At 52.0% G+C, this 26,561-nt stretch overlaps 1 protein-coding gene across 1 annotated transcript in view; it reads left to right on the forward strand.

The window, feature by feature from the left end:
* The first annotated feature begins 426 nt into the window (after positions 1-426).
* Positions 427-26,561, forward strand: part of AKNAD1 (AKNA domain containing 1) — a 31,909-nt gene continuing 5,774 nt past the window's right edge. The window contains exons 1-11 of the mRNA XM_066246261.1: positions 427-1,410; positions 1,702-1,852; positions 2,685-2,830; positions 2,930-2,992; positions 9,013-9,146; positions 13,684-13,837; positions 15,618-15,671; positions 16,060-16,135; positions 19,307-19,405; positions 23,105-23,255; positions 23,696-23,832. Coding sequence (XP_066102358.1) covers positions 427-1,410; positions 1,702-1,852; positions 2,685-2,830; positions 2,930-2,992; positions 9,013-9,146; positions 13,684-13,837; positions 15,618-15,671; positions 16,060-16,135; positions 19,307-19,405; positions 23,105-23,255; positions 23,696-23,832 — 2,149 coding nt within the window. The remainder of the gene's footprint in view (positions 1,411-1,701; positions 1,853-2,684; positions 2,831-2,929; positions 2,993-9,012; positions 9,147-13,683; positions 13,838-15,617; positions 15,672-16,059; positions 16,136-19,306; positions 19,406-23,104; positions 23,256-23,695; positions 23,833-26,561) is intronic.

The following is a 26,561-nucleotide window of genomic DNA, read 5'->3' on the forward strand; positions in this document are numbered from 1 at the left end:
CAAGCTCCGATTCGGGGAGAAGAAATTTCAAATAAGTAGCATTTCCTGCGAGAGGTTGATAAATATTTGGTCACTAACCAGAGACCAATGTCTTCCTCAATTTAATGAGTGAAATGTTGACCCCCCCCCCCCAACCCTGCTTTCCCCCCGGCTTATAGCCCATTGGCTGTGTCCACACCACAGCAGGTGGGACAGCTCTCAGCTGGGCCTCGGCCTGCACGACTATAGCAATTTCTCCACTTTGTTCCGGCACAGACAGCAGGACCAGCCAGCTCCGCACGTCACTCTGACAGAGGTCACAGCCAGGCTCTCCTCTTTTGCACAGAACAGAACACACAGTGAAGACAGTCAGTGAAAGCCAGAACACCTGGTGTCACAATTCAGGACATCGGGGCCGCCGCCGAGGACGGAGGTCAGCCTGCGCGCATGGACGAGGCCCGTTTCTCAGAAGCGGGGACTTCGAGGCGACGGGAGGATCTGCCTGACGATGGGAGTTTCTCCCAAACTAAGGTTTACGATGATCACAGCTTTCCCTGGAAAGATGCCCTCCCTGATGTCTCAGATCAAACTAGTTCAACAGCAGAGGGCCGTCAGGAACGGGCTACCCAGACAGAGACTCGCAGAAACGCGGACGCGGCCCCGGCTCTGGATAAAACGCCTGAGTGCGCCGTCAGGGAAAAATCCGACCAAGAGCCACAAGGCACCCCCAGCCGCCGCGGTCCCGCGAACAGAGGAGACCTCGCAGAGCCAGGCGTTTCTGGTATTTTGCAGCATGATCTGTCCAAAGAGGAGTTTTTAAAAGGTCCAGGCATTAACAGTGAAACTCTCCCAGAGATCTCGAACGCTGACGGGTTTGATGAAGCTGTTGTTAAAAACATCATTTTGCGTTATGTTACGAGTTCTTGGCCACAAGAGCAAACCCCAGAACTCGCCGACCAGCGCAGCCCCCAGAGGGATGGTGACAGCGGCGATAGGGCCGGTGACGCTCCGGCCACGACAGAAGGAGACGCCTCTGAGTTAGGACAGCCCAGGGCCACTGCAGATAGCTGCCGTCCAGAAAGCCCCCAGTTTCTGACTAAAACCAAGAGTCCCAGCAATGCACAGCCAGGTCGCCAGGGGCAGGCACCCCGGGCGCGGCCGATGGAAAACACAGGCGCAGGCCCCGGAGTCAGACTCCACCGCGGCCACTGCCGGGGCTCTGATCTCCCCGCCGCCGCTCCCAGCGGGAACATCCCCGAAAGGGACGAAGTGGATCAACCGCTTCCGACGGAGAAACAAGCCAGCTTCGCTCCTGGACTGAGAGAGAGGTTAGCGCTTGTGCACAACATTCTGGAGAGCCTGTGGGGGCCAAGCCGCCCCGAGGGAGCAGAGCAGAGGAGACCGACGGCCGGGCCTGTGCAGCGGACAGAGGTAAGTGAAGGCCGTCCCGGGAAACACACGATCGGGGCCTTGTGTCCACGGTCTAGTTCCTAGGTTCCGGGTTCCGGTTCTGACCCAGTACTGTGACCTCTCAGAAGCCCAGTGGGGGCCCTCGTGGGAGGACTCAGGCTGGACTAACAATAACACATCCTGGAATAAAATCCGAATTCCTCCACCCTGAATCTGAGTTCCCCATCTTTAATTTCATCCTACCCTTCACATCTGAGCTCCCGCCCCCAAAAGTCATCCTCCGTTACCTGGCTGGTCCCGTACCTCCCTCAGACCCTGCACGCACAGGCCGAACTCCTGCTTTACACAGGACCTCCTGCTCTGCTCGCCAGAGACCTGCTGGTTCTCACGGCCTCAGTGCCCCTCGGCCCCAGGGCCTCCCGGAACCCCCAGTCAGTCTTCCCTGTCCTCTGTTCCGTGGTCCGTCGGGCATTTAGCTCAGCCTGCTTCCAATCATGAGAATTCGGAAATCTGTTTCTCCCCCTAGACGTGGATAGTAGTAACAGCTAACATGTACTCCGTGCTTACCGCGTGCCTGGTATGATGCTAAGTACTTAACATTCAATCCTCGTAACACCCCGGCGAGGTAGGCACGGTTACTCTGCCCATCTGACTGCTGAGGAACGTGAGGTTTGTAGCGATGTGGGAATCGCCCCGAGTCACCAGCAGGTCAAGCATCAGAGAGCAAGCAGTTCAACCCTGGCATCAGGGCATGGCTCTTGACACAGCACTGGGCTGTCTCTGTGACCAGAACACATCATCAGGTCATGGGGAATAGTGACGTCATTGATCAGCCTCAGCAGTAATGTTTTCTTATCCTTTAATTACGCAGATGGAGCCCACAGTACATATCGGCCAAGGACATCTCACAGGTACTAGTGTTGTTAAACTTCTTTCAGTTAGATACACATTTTGAAAACTTTTTTTTTTTTTAAATAGTAAATGGTGCCTGGCCTGTGGCCTCACAGTGGCTAGGACATCGACCTGAAATGCTGAGGTTGCCAGTTCGAAACCCTGGGCTTGCCTGGTCAAGGCACACAGGAGAAGCAACAAGCCAGTAACGACTAAAGTGAAGCAATTATGAGTTGATACTTCTTCCGCCCCCCACCCCGTAAAATCAATAAATAAATACAATCTCAAATAAGTGAGCAAATAAATAGCACATGGTGGTGACTGTCACTGACATCTGTTTTCAGTACTTAATCTGCAAGGAACTTGAGATGAATGGTAGCCAAAACTTGTTCTTTCTTACACAGGAACAGAATCCGAGACGAGTCTCTTCAGGCTGGCCCCAACCTCTCAGAAAGGCCCTTCCTCAAGTTCTGACATATTCCAAAAGCTATCCCAAGGGGAGAAGATGTGTCAGGAGCTGAAAGAGCAGACCAAACAACTGGAGAGTAAAGTAATACCTTTAAAGCCTGCTATGAGTAATAGAAGTAACCAAATTCAAACATGGGACACCGTGCCATTAATGAAATGCTGTATTTTTTTTTCACTGTAGGTGCAAGAATTTTCCAGAAGCATTACACAGGACTCTCCCTGCCACGTGCGAGACAAGCGGCTGGTAATGACTTAGTGAGCTCTTAAACTCTTCCCGAGGGACTCTGACAGGGGTAAACACACAGGGCGTTACAGCCCCGCGTGGGCTCTGCACTGGCAGGAGGGGAGATGCTCTGGTGGCAACGTTTTGCTGGAAGTTAAGGGCAGCAATCTTATCTTCAGCTCTCCATAGCCCCAACTTCCCCCAGAGGCCTGGCCTTGTGTCATACATATATCCTGCCCTTAGTGATTAATGCTAAATGGAATTGAATTAAGATCCTTAAGGGATGGTTTACTTAGTGGTAGAGCATTGGCTTGGTGTGTGGATGTCCCAGGTTCGATTCCTGGTCAGGGCTCACAGGAGAAGTGCCCATCTGCTTCTCCACCCTTCCCCTCTCCTTTCTCTCTCTCTCTTCCCCTCCTGCAGCCAAGGCTCCACTGGAGCAAAGTTGGCCCAGGCGCTGAGGATGGTTCCATGGCCTCTGCCTTACATGCTAGAATGGCTCCAGTTGCAATGGAGCAATGCCCTATATGGGCAGAGCATCGCCCCCTGGTGGGCATGCCTGGTGGATCCCAGTTGGGCACATGTGGGAGTCTGTCTCTGCCTCCCTGCTTCTCACTTCAGAAAAATACAAAAAAAAAAAAAAAAAAGGAAACAATAACTTATTTCAGGTTTGTTCTAGGGTAACTCTTTAGTACAAAATTGTGTTCATGTTTAATGTGTGCTGTTTTCTCTCTCCCCTTCACCCCATCTTCCCACCCCTCTCCCCACCCACCTTCCCAACATGCTGAGACTCAGAGCCATCGACTATTTGAGGTCAGGGGTTTCACTTTGCAGGGGCTAAGTGAGCTTAGAATTGGATTTCCCTGTGTGTGCAGCCCTCTCTCTCTCTCTCTGGGATGTTACTTATGGCTGTTTTTCCTCACCAGTCACCCTGTAATAAATCTGGAACTGGGCTAGGTTCAAGGGAACAGCACAGCTGCTGTCAGGAAGGGCCGGTTATAAAGCCCAGCCAGGGGTGTCGGGGCCTCGGGGACACAGGTTACAAGAATTGCCAGGCTCTGGACACTCAATATGTAAAACTTTGGAAACTTAAAACTGATCTTGAAGCTGTGCTTTTCAGATCAAAATCTTCGGGTTTCGGCCCTGGCCGGTTGGCTCAGCGGTGGAGTGTCGGCCTGGCGTGCGGGGGACCTGGGTTCGATTCCCAGCCAGGGCACATAGGAGAAGCGCCCATTTGCTTCTCCACCCCCCCCTCCTCTCTGTCTCTCTCTTCCCCTCCCGCAGCCAAGGCTCCATTGGAGCAAAGATGGCCCGGGCGCTGGGGATGGCTCTGTGGCCTCTGCCCCAGGTGCTAGAATGGCTCTGGTCGTGGCAAAGCAATGCCCCGGAGGAGCAGAGCATCGCCCCCTGGTGGGCAGAGCGTCGCCCCTGGTGGGCGTGCCGGGTGGATCCCAGTCGGGCGCATGCGGGAGTCTGTCTGACTGTCTCTCCCCGTTTCCAGCTTCAGAAAAAAAAAAAAAAATCTTCGGGTTTCACACCCTTGCTTGTTGTATTCAATCAAATCAGTAACTTGGGCTGTAGCCACCACAGCCTTGCTCATCAGAGCCCGGGTCGCAGGAAGTGGGGTGGACCCTGGCCACAGGGCCAAGAGCTGAGGCTGCTAAAGCCAGAAATGGGCGACGTTGAGGATGCGGTTTAGGCCACTGGGTCAACAGCAGGACAGGTGGTCGGAAGTCCTGACGGGAGGACACGAGGGCAGCTCAGGGGAGGTTGTGCTGCAGAAACCTGAAGGCACAGACAGACGTGGGAGGATCCAAACGCTGGAGACACGGTTCACTATTCACTCACTCACCATACTAATTAAATAACCCGTTCATTCATTCATTCAACCAACAATGTATCAGGTACTTCCTACACCCCAGGCTCTGTACCAGGCTCTAGGGATTTGGACGGTGAGACTATTTCTTTTTCAAGCGGCTTACAGTCTCCTCGGAACAACAGGTTGGTAAGCAGCCAGGCGCCGTGCAGCTTGGGGAAGATTACCGAGGGCAGCCTAGAAGAGGCTCACCCTTGCCAGTCGGAGCAGGGCACTTTGGAAGGCTTCCCGAAGGTGGCTTCCGAGCTGGGTGTCGCAGGACGAGTCTGGGTGAGCCTGGCAGAGTAGTGGGTGATGGGTGGTCCAGGAAAAGGAACCCACAGGTGCAGGGGCCCGGGGCCCAGAGAGTGCCGAGAGTGTGAGGACCGCACGGCTCTGACATTGACCAGACGGAGCTCAGGGCGCGTGTGCAGAGGGGCCGGGGACGACAGGGTGAAGCCCCTTGCATCACACTGAGGAGCTTAGATTTCAGCCTGAGGTTGAGTGAGGGGCAACACTGGAGGGCTTAAAGCCGAGAAAGGGCGCGGCCCATGGGCAAGGCTGCCGGGACGGAGCCTGGCTGGGAAGCCGCAGCCAGGGAGCAAGCCAGGAGGGCTTGAACCAAGGCCAGAGCATGAGCGGGCTCAGCCGAAGGCTGTCAGGAGGGGGGGCAGACCGACAGGGGCGAGTACAGGGGCTTGGAAGGATTTCGGATCTCCAGCGTGGGCAACCACGGTCAGAAATAAAAACGGAGGATCCAGTTCAGAATGGGTGTGGGAGGCAGGCAGGAGGCAAGTTCAGTGTGAGGCACTTTAAGCTCCCTATAGGACATACAGTTGGAGAGGCCCAGGAGGCAATTAGAGCAATGGGTCTCAACCTCAGAGGACTTGTTTGGGCCAGTAGTGTAAATTTGGGTATGGGTGTGGGTTGAAGCTATGGTGTATATGAGATTGCCCAGGCAAACACACAGAGTAGGCCCTGGCTGGTTGGCTCAGTGATAAGAGTATTGGCTCGGCGTGTGGAAGTCCCAGGTTCAATTCCTAGTCAGGGCACACAGGAGAAGCGCACATCTGCTTCTTCATTCCTCCCCCTGTCCTTCTTGCTCCCTTTTTTTCTCTCTCTCCTCCTCCTGCAACAAGGCTCCATTGGAGTGAGTTGGTCCCAGGCGCTGAGGATGGCTCCATGGCCTCACCTCAAGTGCTAAAATAGCTTGGTTGCCAAGCAATGGAGCAGCCCCAGGTGGGCAGAACATCAATCCTAGACAGTGGGTTGCCAGGTGGATACCAGTCAGGGTGCATGCAGGAATCTGTCTCTCACTTGCTCCTCCCCCTTCTTTCTCTCTCTCTCTCTCTCTCTCTCTCTCTCTCTCTCTTCCTCTCTATAATGAATATATAAAAAAATCTAAACAACTACAAAAAAAACAAACACAAAAAACAAACACGGAGGAAGCAGTAAAGCCCAAGGTTAGAGTCATGGGAAATAGAAACCAGGGGCAAGGGAAAGAAGAGGGTCCACCAAGGAGGCCTATGAGGAATGACTCAACAGGTCAAGGCAGACCTGGGGGGGAAGAGCTGCAGAAGCCGAGAACAGAGGACTTGAAGAAGCGGGGAGTGGGCCACACCATCCAGTGTTCAAGGAAGGAAGAAAAGCAAGGCGTGCCTGGGTTTGGCAACCAGAGGTCACGAGGGACCTTGGCCAGCCCGTTTCAATGAAGTGGTGGTTCTGTGGACGCCAGACTGCCAGAGGAATTGAGCAGTGAATAATAAAGGCCGTCTCCAAAAACCCAGGCTTTCGGGAACTGGGAGAAGAGAGAATTTTAAAGGGCCAAGAAAAGCAGGGGGAACGGGTTCAAGGCACCAGCCTTCTGGGGCCTCGACTCAGGACAGTTCTTCCTGCTGTTAAGGGCGCGTGGGGATCCGTGCTGGGAAGGAGAGGAGAGGTGCCTCCTGACAGGGTCAGCCGCGGTCTGAGAGTCCCAGGCCCCTTCGGTTCGGTGTTGGAAGATGGCCATGCAGGGCTGGAGCTAACCTTCTCGGGGCCGGAGCAGCAGAGTGCAGGGGAATGCATGTTGATTTTGGAGCCGTCCTTGTTCATTCTGCATATTGGTTGTATGATCTCAGACATGTAGACTGTCTTCCTGTCTCAGAGGTGTTATGAGAATTAAACGAGGAACATGTATGGTGAGGAAACTGTGTCCTGTCTTCTTCTGAGACTCAAAATCCAAGACCCTAAACTATAAGTTATGGTTGGTTTCCTTCTCTTTTCTCCTTCCTTTGAACACTGAAAATTCTTTTCTTGTGGCTTTAACGTCAGTTTTGTGCTACCTGTTCCTCAATTACTAGTCCTAACTTCTCACCCATCCCTCCAAATGTTCGTGTCAACCTCGGATATCCCGCTCTTGCTGAAAATTCTCCCTCGTTCAACAAGGTAGAATTTGTTGATACAGATATCTTCATTCAAAGCTGTTAGCTTTCCCAAATTCCTCATTTCGCCAGGGTTCGCCTGTCACATCCTGCCCAGGGCCCACGCTAGAACCCTGAGCATTGTCTGTGAGATTTACAGAATCAGTCAGCGGCCCGGCGGGACCTGGGTGGCCTGCTACAGGGGACTCACCGGGGAGAGTCGAACACGACGTTATTTAACAGCGTGGCCAAGGCTAAGGGAGACCAATGAACAACGGGAAGGACCTCACGGAACAACAGTGGAGCAGAAGGGACGGGGAAAGGAGCCCGAGGGAGTAGCTGCAGCTGTGGAGTAGCTGACAAGCTCTGTGGCCTTTGGTAGAGACAGGCAGGCATGGTGACGCGGGCAGAGGGAATCAGGGAAACAGAGACCCCTAGCCCATCCTCCTGCAGCCCCTCCCTCCGGCTGACGCCATCCACTGAAGGTCAGCCTCAGGGAGGGGCAGAGAAAGACGGAGGAAGGATCTGGGAGAGAAAAGGAAAACATCTCCCACACTTGCCATTTTTTATACCTAAGAGCCAGTATGTTTCCAAACTTGTTTATTCAGTCTTAACAATGATAAGAATCAACAATGGTGGTGATGGCTTCCCTTTACTGAGTATGCACTATGCTCCTGCTAAGCATTACCTCATTTAATTTTCACAATATGAGCAAACTGAAGTATAGAGTTCCAGGTCACTAAAATCAGACAACTAGTAGGTGACAGAGTCTGAACTTGAACCCTGGCGTGTCTGATCCTTTCACCCCACTATGCTTTATTCTTGCTCCTGGGAATCTCTCTTCAAATCACCCTTTCCTCCCCATTTCCATGAGCACTGCCCGGTCCAGGCCCTCCTGACCATCCTTCAAGCCTGGCGTAAGTCTCACTTCTTCCACTAAGCCGTGGCGAAGAACTCCGGTCCACAGTCTCTTTTCTCAACTGGAATAAAGTCCCTGAGTCTAGGGACTGTGCCTGATGTAACTTCTGAGTCTCTCACACTGCCAGCCCAGGGCCAGACACTGGCAGGGCTCGGGATGCTTACCGCCTGGGGCTGCAGGGCTAAAGCCTCTACAATTCAAGACAAGTCCCTGACCCGCCCGGTTAGACATTCCCCCGGGTGACGCTGGGTGCAGTGGCGTCTGAAAGACCCGTTCACAGCTTGTGGCCAACCTTCTAGCTGTCTCTTCCCCATCCGACCCTCTCAGTGCCAACGACTCAACCCAGGTCCTCTAAGTTTAGTCCCTTTTTAAGATCTCTGTGGCATTAAACATACTACTTCCTAGAGCTCCAATTTCCTCCGCTATAAAACCGGGATAATAAAATCTACTTTGCAACATCTACAACACTGGTGTGTGGATCAAATGCGATAATGAATGGGAGCGTGCTCTAGGAGCTAAAAATCACTCTGCAAACATGTGGAACTATTACTGCAAATACATATGTTTATCTATTACTAAAATACATAGGATTATTATCACAAATACGTAGGATTACTGATGTCCTATTAGGGAACCCAGAGGCCTCTGGTTGGGTTCTGGGAGAGAAATGAGAAGCTAAACATCTTGGTTTTGTGCGACAAGGGTTGTGTGAATGTTGAGGCGGCTCCTGTCCGTATTTTAGGTTTCAGAGTCTGAAACAAAACCTTGGCTAGGAGAAGGATGGTACATCCTCACTGGTTTGGGGGAAAAACAACTCAACCCATGGGGTTCTGTGTGAATGACCACAGTGACTTCTCTGCTACAGGTCTTGGAGAAAGTGCAGGGACATCTTGAACTGCTGGAGCAGGAGTTTGTGGCCAACAAGGAGAAGCATCTGACTTTGCAGCAGCGAGTCCACAAGCATGAACCCCCAGCCGTCAGTGACTTCGATCCGGAAAGGTCAGGTTTAAACCGTGAGAGGCGGAAGGGTTGGAGAAGAGCTCTCCTTTAGGTGGGGTTCTGACACGGCTGCTGGTTTAGTGCTCAGAGAGACACCAACGGTCCAGAAAGGTCTAGGGTTAGTAAAGAAACGTGCCACCAATGAACAGGTGTCATCCCATGCAACAAAGAGTAAGGAATCCCTGCTCTGGGAAAGGTCCTGTGCCCGGAGATGACTCAGCTGGGGCGATGACTCAGCTGGGCAATGACTCAGCTGGGCGTGTCCAAAACGAGCAGTTGTCACCTGGAGGAAACGACTGTGCCGCGGGTCTGCATTTTGTTGGGTTTCATTGTACAGTGGTACCTTGAGATATAAACTTAATTCATTCTGTAACCGAGCTCGTAAGTCAGTCAACTCGTATACCAAACTGCCGATACTGGACCCGTGCGCCAACGCGCCAACTAGTGGCAGCTTTCTGAACCACCACTCGTATCTTGGAATTTCGCTCAGATCTAGAACAAAAGTATGGACCGAGTCACAGATCGTATCTTAAAAAATTCGTATGTTGGTCTGTTCGTATCTCAAGGTACCACTGTAATTGGTTCTGAGACCCAGAAGAACACAAGAGAACCCTAGAGAGGCACACAGCATAAGCCCAGATGGCTTTCCCCTCTCCAAGCTCCTTCTGTCTTCCTTCTCCCCATTCTTTCTCATTCACAAGTATTTCCACAGGGACAGTGGCAGGAGAGGACTGTTGTCAGGTTGGTTAGTGTTGGGGTGAGGGACCCACAGATCCCAACAAAGGGAAAATGTTAAAACTTAAAAGTCAGCCCTGGCTGGATAGCTCAGCTGGTTAGAGCAGGGGTCGGGAAACTTTTTGGCTGAGAGAGCCATGAACGCCACGTATTTTAAAATGTAATTCTGTGAGAGCCATACAACAACCTGTGTATGTTATGCATTATCCAAATAAAAAGTTGGTGTTGTCCCGGGGGACAGCTGTGATTGGCTCCAGCCACCCGCAACCATGAACATGAGTGGTAGGAAATGAATGGATTGTAATACATGAGAATGTTTTATATTTTTAACGTTTTTTTTTTTTTATTAAAGATTTGTCTGAGAGCCAGATGCAGCCATCGAAAGAGCCACATCTGGCTTGCAAGCCATAGGTTCCCGACCCCTGGGTTAGAGCATCATCCCGATACACCAAGGTTGCAGGTTTGACCCCTGGTCAGGGCACATATAAGAAGCAACCAATGGACCTGTGGTGGCGCAGTGGATAACGCGTTGACCTGGAAATGCTGAGGTCGCCGGTTCGAAACCCTGGGCTTGCCTGGTCAAGGCACATATGGGAGTTGATGCTTCCAGCTCCTCCCCTCTGTCTTTCTCTCTCTTTGTCTCTCTATATCCCTCTCTCTCTCCTCTCTAAAATGAATAAATAAAAAAAAAAAAGCAACCAATGAATGAATAAATAAGTAGAACAAACAGATTGATGCTTCTTTCTTTCTCTCTCTCTCTCTCTCTCTCTCTCTCTCAAAATCAGTAAATAAAAACATTAAACAGACAAAAAAACCCTTAAAGTCCAATGAGTCCCTAGTTAATCCACACTAGAAACTTGGACGCTTGCTCACACCGAAGTTTCCAACAGGCTATTTTCCTGGCACTGTGGTCCTCTCTTGTTCCAACCCAAATAGTTTTAAGATGTATTCCAGGAATCAAGGCTGGGATTGTTTCCATATAATTTCCTGCTATGAATTAAAAGAATCCATTTAGTGGGCTCGATATTTGTGAAGTTCAGCTCTTTCTATTCGTGGCATTTTTACACGAGTCATCCTAGAAGCCAAAATATTTTAATGGTTTACCTTTTAGCACTTGCGACCTGAGGTACTCGCCCCAAAGTACAATTTTACTTTTTCAAAATGAATGGAACCTCTGTCTAGTGTTATTTCAATACCGTGTAATTAGACAGTAAGGATGGGGTTTTAAAATGATTTTTTTCCAGGAGAAAAAAAAAAAGATCTCCACATGTTTTCCCTATTTGTTTAAAAACAGAGTAAAGATATTTACTTTCCAAGGAATCCCACTCGTTGGCAGGAGTTTTAAAGACTTGTGAGCACATTACAACAAAGTTATGCAATCCATGCCTTCTGTATCCCGATGACACCCACACTGTGCCTGGCCCCAGGGTAAACTGAAAGAGTTGCAAGTGCAATGACATCCCCTGTACCGGAGCCTCTCCCCAAACTCAGTAAAGCCACCTCAGCTCAGCAAGCTGCTCAGTTTGAGGCTGGTCCTCTCGTCCTCACATGGGTAATGTGTCAATTGGCAGAAGCCCATGAAGCCCTTGAGGTGTTGGTATGTCCAGAACCTTCCAGGTGTTGAGCCCAAAAGTCACAGCAGGTAGCTTTCTGCAAGGGAAAGAATTCTGCAAATTCACTGACTGATTGATCACTTGTTGAAGTCAACTGTTGAGCTCTTATTAAAACCTTCTTATCATCGCTTTTAAGAGAGAAGATGCAAAGGGGGCTGGTGTCCTGAGCCTTGTTTGTCAGGACGTAGTCTGCAGGTCTTGACTGTTTCACACACCGACCCCAAAGCCAAGGAGCCAAGAAACGGGGCTCTCCCTCCACCGCCCGTCTCCCTGGTGTTATTGTCTCTGCTTCCAGAAAGGGGCACAGGTCCCCTCAGAAATGACTTTTCTGCCCTGGCCGGTTGGCTCAGCGGTAGAGCGTTGGCCTAGCGTGCGGAGGACCCAGGTTCGATTCCCGGCCAGGGCACACAGGAGAAGCGCCCATTTGCTTCTCCACCCCTCCGCCGCACCTTCCTCTCTGTCTCTCTCTTCCCCTCCCGCAGCCAAGGCTCCATTGGAGCAAAAATGGCCCGGGCGCTGGGGATGGCTCTGTGGCCTCTGCCTCAGGTGCTAGAGTGGCTCTGGTCGCAACATGGCGACGCCCAGGATGGGCAGAGCATCGCCCCCTGGTGGGCAGAGCATCGCCCCATGGTGGGCGTGCCGGGTGGATCCCGGTCGGGTGCATGCGGGAGTCTGTCTGACTGTCTCTCCCTGTTTCCAGCTTCAGAAAAATGCAAAAATAAAATAAAAAAAAAAAAAAGAAATGACTTTTCTCCATCGCCAGATCTGCATGTGTCAGCCCTCCTCCTTCCTTCACTCGCTTTCCAGCCTCTCCAGCCCTGTCTCGTCCCATGACCTCCGGCTTGCTGTATCGTTTCTCTTTAAATTTCCAGTCTCTCCCAGTCCCCTGCCGAATCCTCTTCTGCCTGCTGGGGTAGAGCATAGTTCCCTATACTTTATTTTATTATCAATAGGTTTTTCATGCTTAGATCTTTGTCCCACTGCTTAATGAACAGGCCGGCTTTCTCCGCTGGTTGAAAAGGCCACTTTTATTATATGCAGAATCTCCGTGGGTATTAGGACAGGTCTGTCCCATCCCACTGGCCTAGGGCTCCATTTCCACGTTAACCACACGGTTTCCAACAACTATCATTTAGTATCTATCTTGAAATGCTTCCTACTTTTTCAAACTTTCTTTAGCTATTCTTGCACTCTCTTCTTATTAAAATTTTATAATCAGCTCACCAACTTTCCTTAATAAAATTCCATTAGAATTTGGTTCAGGATTGTGTTGAATTCACAGAGTAGTTTGGGGAGAGTTAAAACCTTTGCAACGACTATTCCTGTCCAGGATCATGTTTTTTGTTTTTGGTCAATTTCTTTATAGATTTGAGAGAGAGAGAGAGAGAGAGAGAGAGAGAGAGAGGGAGAGAGAAACATAGAGCTATTCCTGTGTGCGCCCTGACCCGGGATCAAACCAGCCACCTCTGTGTTTCGGGACCGAGGCTCCAACCACCCAAGCTATCCAGCCAGGGCCAGGAGCATGCTTCTTCATGGGAGACTTTACACGTTCTTTGTTAATGTTGAGACACTGGAAGCACAGAAAGATTAAGTGATTTACCCAAGGACACTCAGCTAATGAATTAAAAAATCAGGAGGAGACCCCAGGCCTCCGATCGAAGTAAAGCTAGCTATAAACAGGGTGCCTGTCTTCATTATCCATCATCACTCCTTTCTGAGGACAGACCACTTAATCATACAGATTAATGCTACATGCAAGAACTGTTGTCACTAATTATAGCTTGTTTTTTTTTTTTTTTGTATTTTTTTTTTTTTTTTTACAGAGAGAGAGATAGACAGGGACAGACAGACAGGAACAGAAAGATGAGAAGCATCAATCATTAGTTTTTCGTTGCGCTTTGTAACACCTTAATTGTTCATTGATTGCTCTCCCATACATGCCTTGACCGCGGGCCCCCAGCAGACCAAGTAACCCCTTGCTTGGGGGCAGCAACCTTGGGCTCAAGCTGATGAGCCCTCGCTCAAACCAGATGAACCCGCGCTCAAGCTGGCGACCTCGGGGTCTCGAACCTGGGTCCTCCGCATCCCAGTCCAACGCCCCATCCACTGTGCCACTGCCTGGTCAGGCTGTTGTCACTAATTAGAATGTGGCTGCACACCCTATAAAAGGCCCGTCTTTGTTTACTTAGGAAAGTGGAAGGTGGGATCTTCCAGTTGGAGATGTTGGCTGAAGATGTTGAAGGGAACACCGAAGGCAGACATACCGTGGCCAGCCCCGCTCCCGCGAGCCCCCCGACCACCACGGATGACCTGCCGCCCACGTCCTCCCCATCCTCAAAGGAGGTAAGATAGCCACCTACAGCCTAATCTCATGCCAGGAAAAGTGGTTTCTGCACATTCACAGACTACTAATTCATGGAATCGTGGAATTCTATTTTCATATTTCATGAAAATTTAACTTCCCAAAGTCCCACGAATCATATAATTTAAAATGGAACCAGCTTGGAAAACGTAGAAGCTATTTCAAGTGTTGGGTTTTGAAATATCGGATTAGTTTAGGCTGGAACGATGCAGTTTAAGCTGATGAACAGCCGAAAAGCCATTTCTTCTGGATGAATGTGAATGTTTCTGTGGAGTGTGCCTGGAAGAAATCATTTTCCCCCTTAATGGTTTTGTACTCGCTCTTCTGAGTCAAGAATAACACACTCAGCGCAAGAACTGTTTCCACGAACCCACGTCTGCACTTTCTCTCTCTCGAGCTAAATTCTTTCGGATTGTCTTCAGGCTGCAAGATTAGGAATTCAAATCAATCACCACTGTCTCTCCACACGATCAGAACATTTCAGACTAAATTAAAATTCTGAGAAATGGAATCATTGGGATAATTGCCCAAAATTGATTCTTTTGTTTCAGACAGTACTTTAAAGACACAGCCCACGGCTGACATTCAATACTCGAAATAGGTTTTTGTCAGAGTTAAGGACCAGATGTTGGAAGTTATGCAGGGTGGGGCAAGGGTAGGTTTACAGTCGCAAGTATGTGAAACACACGAGTTAATCTTGTATTATTATTTATTGGTTATTGTCTTATTTTCCATAGAAACAACCGTACACCTACTTTTGCCCCACCCTGGATAAATGTTAGCCTTGCCAGGAGTGGGTTTGTCTTCAAAACACTTTCCTTCCTGGCAAAATCTCATTCATTTTAAGGCCCAGCTGCCGAGCTAGGCCATTTATATAACTTCACAGCCAGCCCCCTTCCCGCCCGGGCCACCCCAGGCAGGGTTCTTTGCTTGGTCTGTGTCCCCATAACACTGTGTCTCATTTGTGCTTGTGCCTTTGTATCCCAAACATCTGACCGAATGCCCGGTAAGGCTCAGTGCTCAGAATAGTCAACTTGGAGCACCGTGAGCGCTTCCCAAGCAGCTCCCCAGACTCAGGGCATGTTACCCCTGCAGCCAGGAACGGGCTGAGGAATTGGCAGCGGGGTGTGCGTGGGGGCCCGGGCGGGCGCCAGCCCAGCCCCGCCCAGCAGCTCCCTCCAGTCTGGGTTTGCTCTTCTTGACTTGGTCCCAGCACTGCCATGAAATGATGAGGACTCTACCACTTGGCGATAAGCAGCCCTGGAAAGAAAGTCTACTGCTAGTATTACTGGTATTACTGGTTTTTCTTTCAGCAAACGTTTATGGCTAAACTTTAGCCAGGCACTTTTCTGAGAATGGGGGGTAAGAGACATAAACAACCTCCTGCCCCCAACTCACTTCCCTTTCTGTGAGGGACGCACACCAGGAACAATAAAACTGACAGGTAATTACAGAAGGTTAAAAGGGCTACACAGGAAGTGATAATGCATTTCCTTGTGATGTCAGGCGTCCAAAACTGGCTCTGTCCCCCATCATCTTTGTGACCTTGGGAGTTACATAACCACTGTGCCTCAGTTTCCTCCTCTGTAAAATGAGGATAATTCCTGTCTAAGCTTCCAACTCCCCTTCCGCCACATCTTTGCAAACTGTGAAGCTCTGAACCAACAAATTCTTACTGAGCGCTGCTTATAATTTAGCCGTTACCGTTTTAGACCCAGTGCGCCCACCCCTGATGAAACCACGTCCAAGTGCTTCCCCCAGACCAGCGGCACGGGCATCCCCTGGGAGCTGATTAGACATTGTTACCAGGTTCAGGTGAGCTAATATAGTATAGGTGAAATGCTGAAAACAGGGTCCAGCGCACCGAAAGTGTATTAGGTAACTGGATGTCAGCCACCAGGACTATTAGTACCGCCATATGATGAGAAGCCACTCAGCGTGGGAGGGCAGGGTCACTAGGGAGAGAAGGTGGAGCAAGGTTTTCAGAGGACCCGGCATTGGAACCACTGGGGTGCAGGGAGAGGCAGCTGGAGGAGGAGTCCCGGACGCCAGGCGGCGGGAGGTGATGGTGCCCGGGGGTTGCACCAGGATGCAGGAATGGTTTATAGTCACCTGTCGCGGGGCTGCAGCCCTAACATGTCGCTCAGCATACCTTCCCAGATTCCCAAGGCGCACCCGCTGTCGGTCCCTGTCCTGGGGACAGGGGCGTCCCCGCACGATGCAGGAGGCCCCCTCCTCTGAGGACCTGGTCCCCTGCCCTGAAGGTCCCTGCAAGAACAGTACAGCGACAGGCGCTTCCTACGCAGCCCCGCTGGAGGAGGGTCCGAGCGGCTCCACTTAGAAGGGACCTGTACCCCCCTCATTCAGGCTCCCCCCACCCCGAGCGCCCAGAGGACCCTCTGCGGGAGGCCGGACGGCTAAGACGACAAAGGGCGAGTGGCCACAGGATGTCCCCACCGCACTCTAAGTGTTCCTTCCCACCCACCTAGGGGTGCTGAATTTAAATCCCCTACGACTCTTCAGATGAAAGGAAAACCAAAGAATCCCCCAAAGCCGGGCCCCAGGTACCTCAGGACCGGATTCTAACAGTCAAACTGCCCCCCCCCCCAAATCCAGACCAACCAGATCAAGTGGCCTTGAGGTTGTCTTCCGATTCCAGGGTAACGTCCAGCGGCCAGTCCTGCTCCGTCCAGGTCACGGCGCTGACCCTCAGCCCGGGCCGGCGTTGCTGAGGGGACCCTGAAACAGTCCTTAGACCAGCAAACTCCGCACGGAGGGCATCCCGGGGGCGGTGCCCATGCCGTGAGCACCCAGAAGCCCGCGGGGCCGCTGTTCTAGAGCAGGGTCCCACGCGCGTGGGCGTGGGCGGTGGAGTCACCCGCGCGCCTATAGAAACGCAGGCTTCCGACGCCTGGGTCTGCGTGACCCTGGGTCTGCGTGACCCTGGGTCTGCGTGACCCTGGGTCTGCGTGACCCTGGGTCTGCGTGACCCTGCGTTCCGCGGTTCCTTCTAACAAGCTCCCAGGTGAGGCCAGTGCAGCTGGTCAGGGGCCGCACTTGAGATTATTTCATTATGAATAAACGGGAAACACCAGGATTAAAACCCCCGCGGTCTAACATGATGACTAAATTATAATAAGCAGTGGTAAACTAATGATTCTGCTGGTTCCGAGCTTTACAGTTTGCAAGGACTGCTTGCACAAGAGCAGTTGGGAGCTGAGAAAGGTCAGGAGACTGGCTCAGAGCACATGGACCCTGAGTCTCCGGGCTGGGGCACCCCTCCCTACAGTCTGCAGGGTAAACCTGCCCTAAATGCGAGGTGCACGGGCCCCTCTGGGCCGGGCAGTGATCCAAGAAAGCACTGGGGGGAAAACTTTATTTTTTAAATGACAAAAATAAGATATGCTTATGGCCCCTCCTCTAAATCAGAAAATAGAGAAAAGTATAAGGAATATTTATTTCACAGATTGTTGCTAGTATTTTAAGGTTTTTTTTGTTTTTGTTTTTTGTTTGTTTGTTTTTTTTTGCATTTCTCTGAAGCTGGAAACAGGGAGAGACAGACAGACTCCCGCATGCACCCGACCGGGATCCACCCGGCACGCCCACCAGGGGGCGGTGCTCTGCCCACCAGGGGGGCGATGCTCTGCCCATCCTGGGCGTCGCCATATTGCGACCAGAGCCACTCTAGCGCCTGGGGCAGAGGCCACAGAGCCATCCCCAGCGCCCAGGCCATCTTTGCTCCAATGGAGCCCCGGCTGCGGGAGGGGAAGAGAGAGACAGAGAGGAAGGCGCGGCGGAGGGGTGGAGAAGCAAATGGGCGCTTCTCCTGTGTGCCCTGGCCGGGAATCGAAACCGGGTCCTCCGCACGCTAGGCCGATGCTCTACCACTGAGCCAACCGGCCAGGGCTTGTTTTGTTTTTAAATGGTCTTTTTTGTGCTGTTGCTAATATGTTCCCATATTTCAGCCCGGTCTTTTATTCTCTGAAGACTCACACACATTTTTGCAAAAATAGAATCTTACTTCTATGGGTTGTTTTGTGCTCTTATTTTGTTCACTTAACATTAAATTGTGGGGATCTCAACCAGTCACTGAGCGTGAGGCTACAGCTTCACTTTTAAGGGCTGTATTGTATTGCCTTGTATGGATGTACCTGACTCATTTAGCCAACCCCTTACTAATGGACATTTAGTTTTCTCCAGGTAACATCATTTTACATGCAAACTTTTTTGTAGGTGATTATTTCCTTAGAATAAAGGCCCAAGGGCGCACGGGAAATCCTGACCCGCTGGCCTGGGGCAGGTGTGGCCAGCGCCCAAGCCCACGCCCACGCCCCGCCCCGCGTGGGGGAGTGCCTCCAACCTCGGCCCACTCCACAGTTGAGGTTCTTCTTCCTTGTCTTTGCCAAAGTGATGGGTGGAAATCGGCACCTCGTGGTTCTAAGCTATATTTCTTTGACTTCTTGTAAAATTTAACCCATTTTCACGTGTCTTGGCCATTTCCACCTCCTCTTTTTTTTTTTTTTTTTTGTATTTCTCTGAAGCTGGAAACGGGGAGAGACAGTCAGACAGACTCCCGCATGCGCCCGACCGGGATCCATCCGGCACGCCCACCAGGGGCGACGCTCTGCCCACCAGGGGGCGATGCTCTGCCCCTCCCTGGCGTCGCTCTGTTGCGACCAGAGCCACTCTAGCGCCTGGGGCAGAGGCCAAGGAGCCGTCCCCAGCGCCCGGGCCATCTTTGCTCCAATGGAGCCTCAGCTGCAGGAGGGGAAGAGAGAGACAGAGAGGAAGGAGAGGGGGAGGGGTGGAGAAGCAGATGGGCGCTTCTCCTGTGTGCCCTGGCCGGGAATCGAACCCGGGACTTCTGCACGCCAGGCCGACGCTCTACCACTGAGCCAACCCGCCAGGGCTCCACCTCCTCTTTGACATCAACATTTTATGTTTGCAAAACTGAAACCACAATTTTTTTTTTTAAAGGCAGACACCTGGGGAAATGTTAGGAGCAAATAAAAGTTTCATATGAGGGTTTTTGTAGACAAAGTACTCTGCCAAGGGCACAAGGAACACGGACTGCGGGGGAGGGGCAGATCCCAGCTGTATGTTACCTGCTGCTCCATATGGCCTTGCCCCCCCAGCTGTGTGTTACCTGCTGCTCCGTTTGGCCTTGCCCCCCAGCTGTGTGTTACCTGCTGCTCCCTGTGGCCTTGCCCCCCAGCTGTGTGTTACCTGCTGCTCCGTGTGACCTTGCCCCTAGCTGTGTTACCTGCTGCTCCGTGTGACCTTGCCCCCCAGCTGTGTGTTACCTGCTGCTCCGTGTGGCCTTGCCCCCCAGCTGTGTGTTACCTGCTGCTCCGTATGACCTTGCCCCTAGCTGTGTGTTACCTGCTGCTCCGTGTGGCCTTGCCCCCAGCTGTGTGTTACCTGCTGCTCCGTGTGGCCTTGCCCCCCAGCTGTGTGTTACCTGCTGCTCCGTGTGGCCTTGCCCCCAGCTGTGTGTTACCTGCTGCTCCGTGTGGCCTTGCCCCCAGCTGTGTGTTACCTGCTGCTCCGTGTGGCCTTGCCGGCGGCTTCCGTGCTCTGAGCCTCGGGTTATTCACCGTTAGATGGGGAGCAGGGGCCAGGACATGGGAAGAAGCACAGGAAGCCAGGGAGAAGCACCTGGCACGATGAGCGCTCGACGAATGCTTGTTTTTATGAATAAGAAAACTCCAAAACCCTCCAAAAAATTAATGGACGAAAGATATAAACTAAAAAGTCACAAGTAGGAAATACGACTAATAAACAGGCATCTGGGCGAACATTTATCTCCTTTCGTAACAGAGGACAGGCTGATTAACTCAAGGTGCCCCCCCCCCCCGCCCCCGATTAAATTAACAAAACCATTTTCAACAAGTAACTCCTGGAGCAGAGGAAGGTGCGGTTGCAGAGAGGCCCGCATTGTTGGTGGCTGTGTAATTAATTCGTCCCTTTGTGGAAAGCCATTTGGCAATTCATATCATCACACAAACGCGTTTGCAACCTTTGACCCAGACGCTGCCTAAGGAAGTAATTCAAATACGGAAAAAGCCATCTGCACGGTGATGCTTACAGGCCGATGTGTATAATGGTGAGAAAGGTGTGTTTCTCTTCTGTTTGCCTAAGTAAAGCCGTGGTAAGAAATCCACGCTGGGCGGGGTCGGCCCTTGCAGGCCAACAGGAATCGAGGCCTCTAGACAGTCCCTAGACTTTGTTTTAAGTCTTAGGGGAATGTATTTCTTTGGAAAGGCTTCTAGAGCTCTGCTAGCCAAGGGTCAGATGGATATATGTAAAAATTATCTTCTAAAATCGGTTCATACTGTGGCGGAGCTTGGGGTAATTTGAAACTAAGGGATATAAAAAGGGGAAAGGACCCTCTCATCTGTAAACTAGGTTTTTAAAGGTGTGGAGAGGGAAGAAGTCGAGGCGGTCTTTAAGCCCCAGGCCGGTCCAGCGCAGGCCCGCTGAGCTGAGTGAGCAGGTCCAAGAGGGCCCGCCCGAAGTGGTGAGCTGGGCCTAGTGGTGCTGCTCGTTGGGCTGTGCGCCAGCGGTGGAGGGAGAGGGAGGGGGAGTGGTGAGTCACTTCCCTGGTCGCAGCCACAGCTGTGTGCTTTGTGGTGCAGGAGGACCCCCACAGCGCCTCCGGAAGGCAGGACCATGCAGAGACGACCAGTTGGAGCTGTGCCTTGTGCCACCGGGTCCCTGAATGGTGAGGGCGTCCGTCTGGCCGCTGAACCCCCAGGGTGGGTGGGAGCCGGGCCTGGGATAGTGCTCCAGTGGGCATGGGCGTCGGCTCCCTGACCGGGGGCCAGAAACCACTGGCCCGGTTACGGGACCGCGCAGATCAGGGCTGGGCACCGAGCCCAGTCTCCTCCCGATTCACAAATCCCTGCAGCTGTGACTCTCCACTGGGGACAGCATCAGAGTCACCAGGGAGGATCTTAATCCTGCATACGCCTCAGCCCCACCTGCGGTCTCAGCCTTGCCAGGGGTGGAGCCCTGTTAGGAACTGTTTCAGTCTCCCCTGGTTGAGAATCATGGCTACAGCACCGGGAGGTGGTTTGTCCTGTGGGCGCCTCTCAACAGAGTATTGTTTTACACCACTAGGTACCAGCTTCCGGGCACCTCTCTCCTGGTGCCCAGTGAAAATCTTCCTTGCTGGGTCCCATCTCTGCCCCCTCCCCCTGCTCCCACCAGAAATAAACCTTACCTACCCCACATCACACGGCTACTTCTCCCTGCTACTCAGCAAGAGATCTTCAAGGCAGTAAGTTGTAAATTGTGTACAAAGCTGTAGATAAACAACCCTGAGAAATCCTTCATGTTTTAGAGCAATTGTTAGCCCAGTGGATTCGGAATCATTTATTCGAAGGTCCGATCAGTTATCGATTGAGGGGCGCCACCTCCCAGGTCAGGAGGCACCACAGGCTGGGGCCAAAGCCTGGCTGAGTCAGCTGTGAAGGGTCAAGGGTCAAGGGTCAAGGAGGCAGGAGCTGTTTGGCAACCACTATGACATGTGCATACTGGACTCTGACAGCAGCGGCCGGCAAGGCCTGACAGACTGAGGTTTCCTGTTAGGAAGCACTCCACCGCGGGAACGGGCACACGTCCTCGGTGTTCCACTGAGTCCCCTGCCCCCCAACATGGTCTCTGCGCTAAAATGTACTCACTGCCATCGGGTGTGGCTCGGGACCTTAAACCAAGATGTCAGTCATCAGCTCTGAGCGCAGACCCAAGGGGCACCGAGGGTGTTGACTCCCTGAGTCATCCCAGGCCTACTATTTTTATTGAATTAAAATATGTATTTTGGATTTTTTTTAGGTTTTTAATAAGTATTATAAAAACAGTTTACATTAGAAAACATTTTCACTAAGCGTTCAAGGTACTAAATGCTTCTCCTCCAAATTCCTAGCCTGGACCCTAGGGAGACCAATGTTCTAGACCAGGGGTCCCCAAACTTTTTACACAGAGGGCCAGTTCACTGTCCCTCAGACCGTCAGAGGGCCGGACTATAAAAAAAACTATGAACAAATCCCTATGCACATTGCACATATCTTATTTTAAAGTAAAAAAACAAAAGGGGAACAAATACAATATTTAAAATAAAGAACAAGTAAATTTAAATCAACAAACTGACCAGTATTTCAATGGGAACTATGGGCCTGCTTCTGGCTAATGAGATGGTCAATGTCCGGTTCCATATTTGTCACTGCTAGCCGGAACAAGTGATATGACGCGCTTCCGGAGCCCTGACGCGTGCGTCTCGCGTCACCGGAAGTAGTACTGTACGTGAGCGACTCCTCTCACTGACCACCAACGAAAGAGGTGCCCCTTCCAGAAGTGTGGTGGGGGCCGGATAGATGGCCTCAGGGGGCCGCATGCGGCCCGCGGGCCGTAGTTTGGGGACCCCTGCTCTAGACTAACTTTACTCCGTTATGATGGACAAGATGGGGAGAAAAGTGCAATGAAGGGTAAAACCAGACCTACCAGCGAGCCCGCTGCTGGGGAGAGGAGATTCGTGTGATTAGTAAACTGAATCTTGGTCCAGGACATAACCCCGAGGAGTTAACCGAACAGAGGGTTACCGCACTCTTTACTCTTAGAAGATGAGCGCTCTCTCCCATGGTCTGTTCTTTACAAAGCTTGCTGATGGACAGTGCTTGCAGGGTATTTGCAAAGTGGTGTGTGTGAGCAGATAAATGACACCGAGGCAGCATGTCAAGTGCTTGTCCCTTTGTGTTATTTCTGATGCGGAACATGGGATTGAAGCTGCTAGAACGGTCTTCTCAAGAACTACCCTGAGCTGTTACGCCCGGCAGAAAGACAGCAGTGCACAAAGACGTTTGAAAGAGGCAGAAAAAGAAAGTCATGTGTGGGACTGAACTCACTTGAGTGAAAGCCAGGTTTTCCACTTTGAAGAGCAGATGCTCAAATGCCCCAGAGGAGGAGGGCGGAGAGAGCCAACGAGCCAATGAGGTGTGAGAAAGTATGTGCCTCAGGAGGGCTGCGTGTTTCTCCGTGAGGCGGGAAGGGCCTGGCTCCCCAGCCCCCATCCACAGACTCGGCCTAGCGAGCCCTGTGTGCACTTGGCGAGAGCTCCCTCCGAGGGCGCACCCTCCCCTGGGAAGCAGCCCCCTTCCTGCGTCACCACTCCCGCCAGGATTCTGGGGCACGGTGCCCTCCACACCAAGAACGAGCAATTCCCCTGGGGGCTGTTGTATCCAGAGGCTGAGCCAGAGCTGTAAGAGCTGTTACTAGAATTCCTTTGGAGGATTTGGAATTTCTGGGAGAGAGAGACTCTGCAGCAGCTGACAGGTCACAGGACGCATCGGCTCAGCGACAAGTGCAGGGCATCTTTCTGATGCCCCTGGTGGCCCCGCACGGGTAAGATGAAGCCCGGGTGCCCCTAGACTCTAGCCCCACACACACTGGACGACATCCACGCTATGGACTTCGGGACACATTCGGCTTGTACTTCCCGAGTCAAAGCCGTGTGACCCGTACTGACAGCACAGTGGCCTCCCCTGAGCAGAACTGATTTTGAGACATGAATATGAAAAAAACCCTGGCAAATTTCATCATTTCAAACTTGAAATTTCTCTATTGTGTAAGCATGTGTGATGATTAGCTATTACCCTCCAGGGAACACAGCAGATTTAATGTTTGGTGAGTATGTTCTTATCAGGCCCAAGTGTGCTGGGTACGATTTCTCAGGGGGAAGTCTCAACCAGGCCAGCCGAGGGGACCCCTGTGTTGAGGACAAGCCAATGCCGTAGGGTTCCAGGCTCTGACACGGGAAATGACGTTCGCCGTCTCTGTCCTAGCTTACCGAGAGCTGACGGGACCTTATGCACCTTCCTTAGGAAGCAAAGCCAGGAGGAGAGAGGCCACAGAAGGACCAGCTGTGGGCGGAGTCCCCGTGCCCTTCCGGAACAGGCACTGCACCCAGACTCAATGCTCAGTAAGTTGGGGGGCCTGGGGCCTCAGGTGCTCCGTCTTCCGGCCCCCACTCTGGGGTCTATTCCTGGGGGGTCAGTTGGCCATCTGCCACTCCAAATAGTGTGGCCTAGGCTGGGGTGTTGCATGCTGTACTTTTTACTCAAAATGTACAAAAAACTAAATAGATTTAACTACGACGTGGCCAGGGAGGGTGAACGTGCCAGGACCTGTTCTGTGCAGTCGCAGGACTCTGGGAACTCAGTCCCCAGGTGGCCCCAGTTTGGCGCTGTCACCTTCCAGTGTGACCCCAGGGCCACCTGAGCGCTTACCTGCGGGAGTGGCTGCTGACTTGTCCATTCACACTTCAGAGAGGGGGACAAAGTGAGGGCCGGGAGGGGACCCAGGGAGCACGGGGCATGAACTCAGCGACTTTCAGTCACAGGAGCTTGTCTCAGAGATAAGCAGGAAGTCCCCTGGCAGAAGGCCCGGGGCGGCAAGAGGCAGGGCCATGCCTGCCCACCCGGGCAGCTCCTGAGCATGGACATCACCCCGAGCCTCATCTGCCCCATTTCTACGTGAGGAGCCCGGGGCCAGGGAGCCCACGAGGGCTGCAGCAAGGGGGCCTCCGTTCGTACAGCCTGCGAGCCAGGGTCTTGTCTACGTCACATTCAGTGCTTTCCTTCTCTGTGGATGACACATCTCCTCTTTTAAAAAGTGTTTTTATTTTATTGATTTTAGAGAGAGGGAAGGAGAGAGAGAGAGACTGGAGTTATCAACCTGCTCCTGTATGTGCCCCAACCAGGGATCAAAATGGCAACCTCTGTGCTTTGGGACGATGCTCTAGCCGACTGAGCTACCACAGCCAGGGCACGAGGTCTAATAATACCAATAGGTTTCACTGACTGAACGCTTACTATGCCAGACGCAGTAACAGAGCAGAGCTTTTCCACGCGTGGTCAGGAGGCCCGTGGGGGGCCCTGAGGCCCTCCCAGGGAGCCACGAGTCCTCTTTCTAGCTCCGTCCGGGCGAGGCCGGCGCGGCCGCAGACCGAGTGGCGTGCAGCGATGGGTGCCGCAGCTGTGTTAGGCCCGGCGGTCCAGATTCTCGCCCAACAGGAAACATGCCACTCTTCTCATTTTCTTTATTTTCAAAAGGTTTTTGGTTAAAAACATGTGGTTTTTTTTTAATATGAAATGGATTATTGTTGTTTTTAAATTATATAATAAGTTAAAAACGAATTTTTTTTTTAAAGCCTCAATACTGCCCATTCAGTCTTGGAAAGATGGAAATGATTCGTACAAGCAAAAATGATTTGAAATTTATAGGTAGATAGATACTCCTCTACCGATCCATCTTCCGCTGACTGAAGTTGTAGGACAGCTCTTCTCCAGCAGGGGGCGGTTTCCTGCACAGGTATATGAAGTGACACATATCACGATACAGGGTAGGAAAACTAGGTACACCCAAGGTCTCTGGGGTCCTCAATTTTATGAGTATAAAAGGGCTCTGAAGTCAAAAGTTTGAGAACTGTTGACCCAGTGTGTATAATTTAACTGTCACAAACACCCCTGTGAGGTAGCAACTATTACCTCTATGGTAAGGAAACGGAGGCTCAGAGACATTAAGTGATTTGCCAGGGTCGAAGCAGTGGTGTATCAGTTATCTACTGGTGGGTAACAAAACATCCCAAAATTTAATGGCTCAAGACACCATTTACTGTTCAGTTTGTGGGGCAGGAATTTGGAAGCAACTCACCTGGGTGGTTTGGGCTCGGTGTCTCTCACAAGGCTGCAGGTGAGATGCCGGCCAGCACGATGTCACCTGATGGCTTGACTGGGGCTGAGAATCTGCTTCCAAGATGGCCACTCACATGGCCATTGGCTGCCTGAGTGTCATTAGGACAGGCTTCCCCCCAAGCGAGCGATCCAGGAGAAAGAACAAGACTGGAAACTTCAGTGTCCTTTGTGGCCTAGCTTCGGAAGACACACAGCCTCACTATCGCTTTATTCTCTGTGAGAAGGCATCACTGAGTCCATCCCACCTCCTCAACAACATGTCAAAGAATACGTGGACGTATGTCCAACCTTCACAACTAAGTGGCAGGGCCAGGCTTCAAATTCAGGCCTGTCTGACTCTTGTTCTTTCCACTGCACACACAGCCTTCCAGGTATGTCCCTGTCCTCTGTTGGTCATTTCCTTGGGTTCAGGCACAAAAGGCAGCCAATGACTGGACTGAGTGCGATTTGGGGAAGAAGAAAACCTTTCTAAAGCCCCCCCCCCCCCCGGTCTACGAGTTACACTCTGGAAGATGATGGGTGCTGCGAGGGAGTGCGATCCTGAACGCAGCGAGGCTGGGAGCACTAGCAGGGGCTTTGTCCTCTGGCCTCATCTCCTGGAGCCGGAGCCCAGATGCTGCTTGGACATCCACTGCCTGGCCAGGGCTCCCACACTCTGGACTTACCTGGAGGCTCCGTTGCCCAGAGCCTGCTGGACAACCCCTTGGCCGGCACCAGACTCATGCCCCCCACCAGTGGCCTCTCTGCTCCCTACTTCCAGCACTGTGAGGGCAAAGCCATGATTCGGGTTCCTGTCTGGGCTTGATTGACATCAGGGAAAACCATAGATCCCACTGCCTGGGCGACAGAACACAGCTTGTGGCCACAGCAGGGACTGAGAAGAGAATGCAGGCCTATTGGGGCAAATCTGGAAACGTGACTCCAAACGCAAGACGGTCTGATAATTCTGGGGCCT

This window comes from Saccopteryx bilineata, chromosome 11 (assembly GCF_036850765.1).
Source record: "Saccopteryx bilineata isolate mSacBil1 chromosome 11, mSacBil1_pri_phased_curated, whole genome shotgun sequence".
NCBI lineage: Eukaryota > Metazoa > Chordata > Mammalia > Chiroptera > Emballonuridae > Saccopteryx > Saccopteryx bilineata.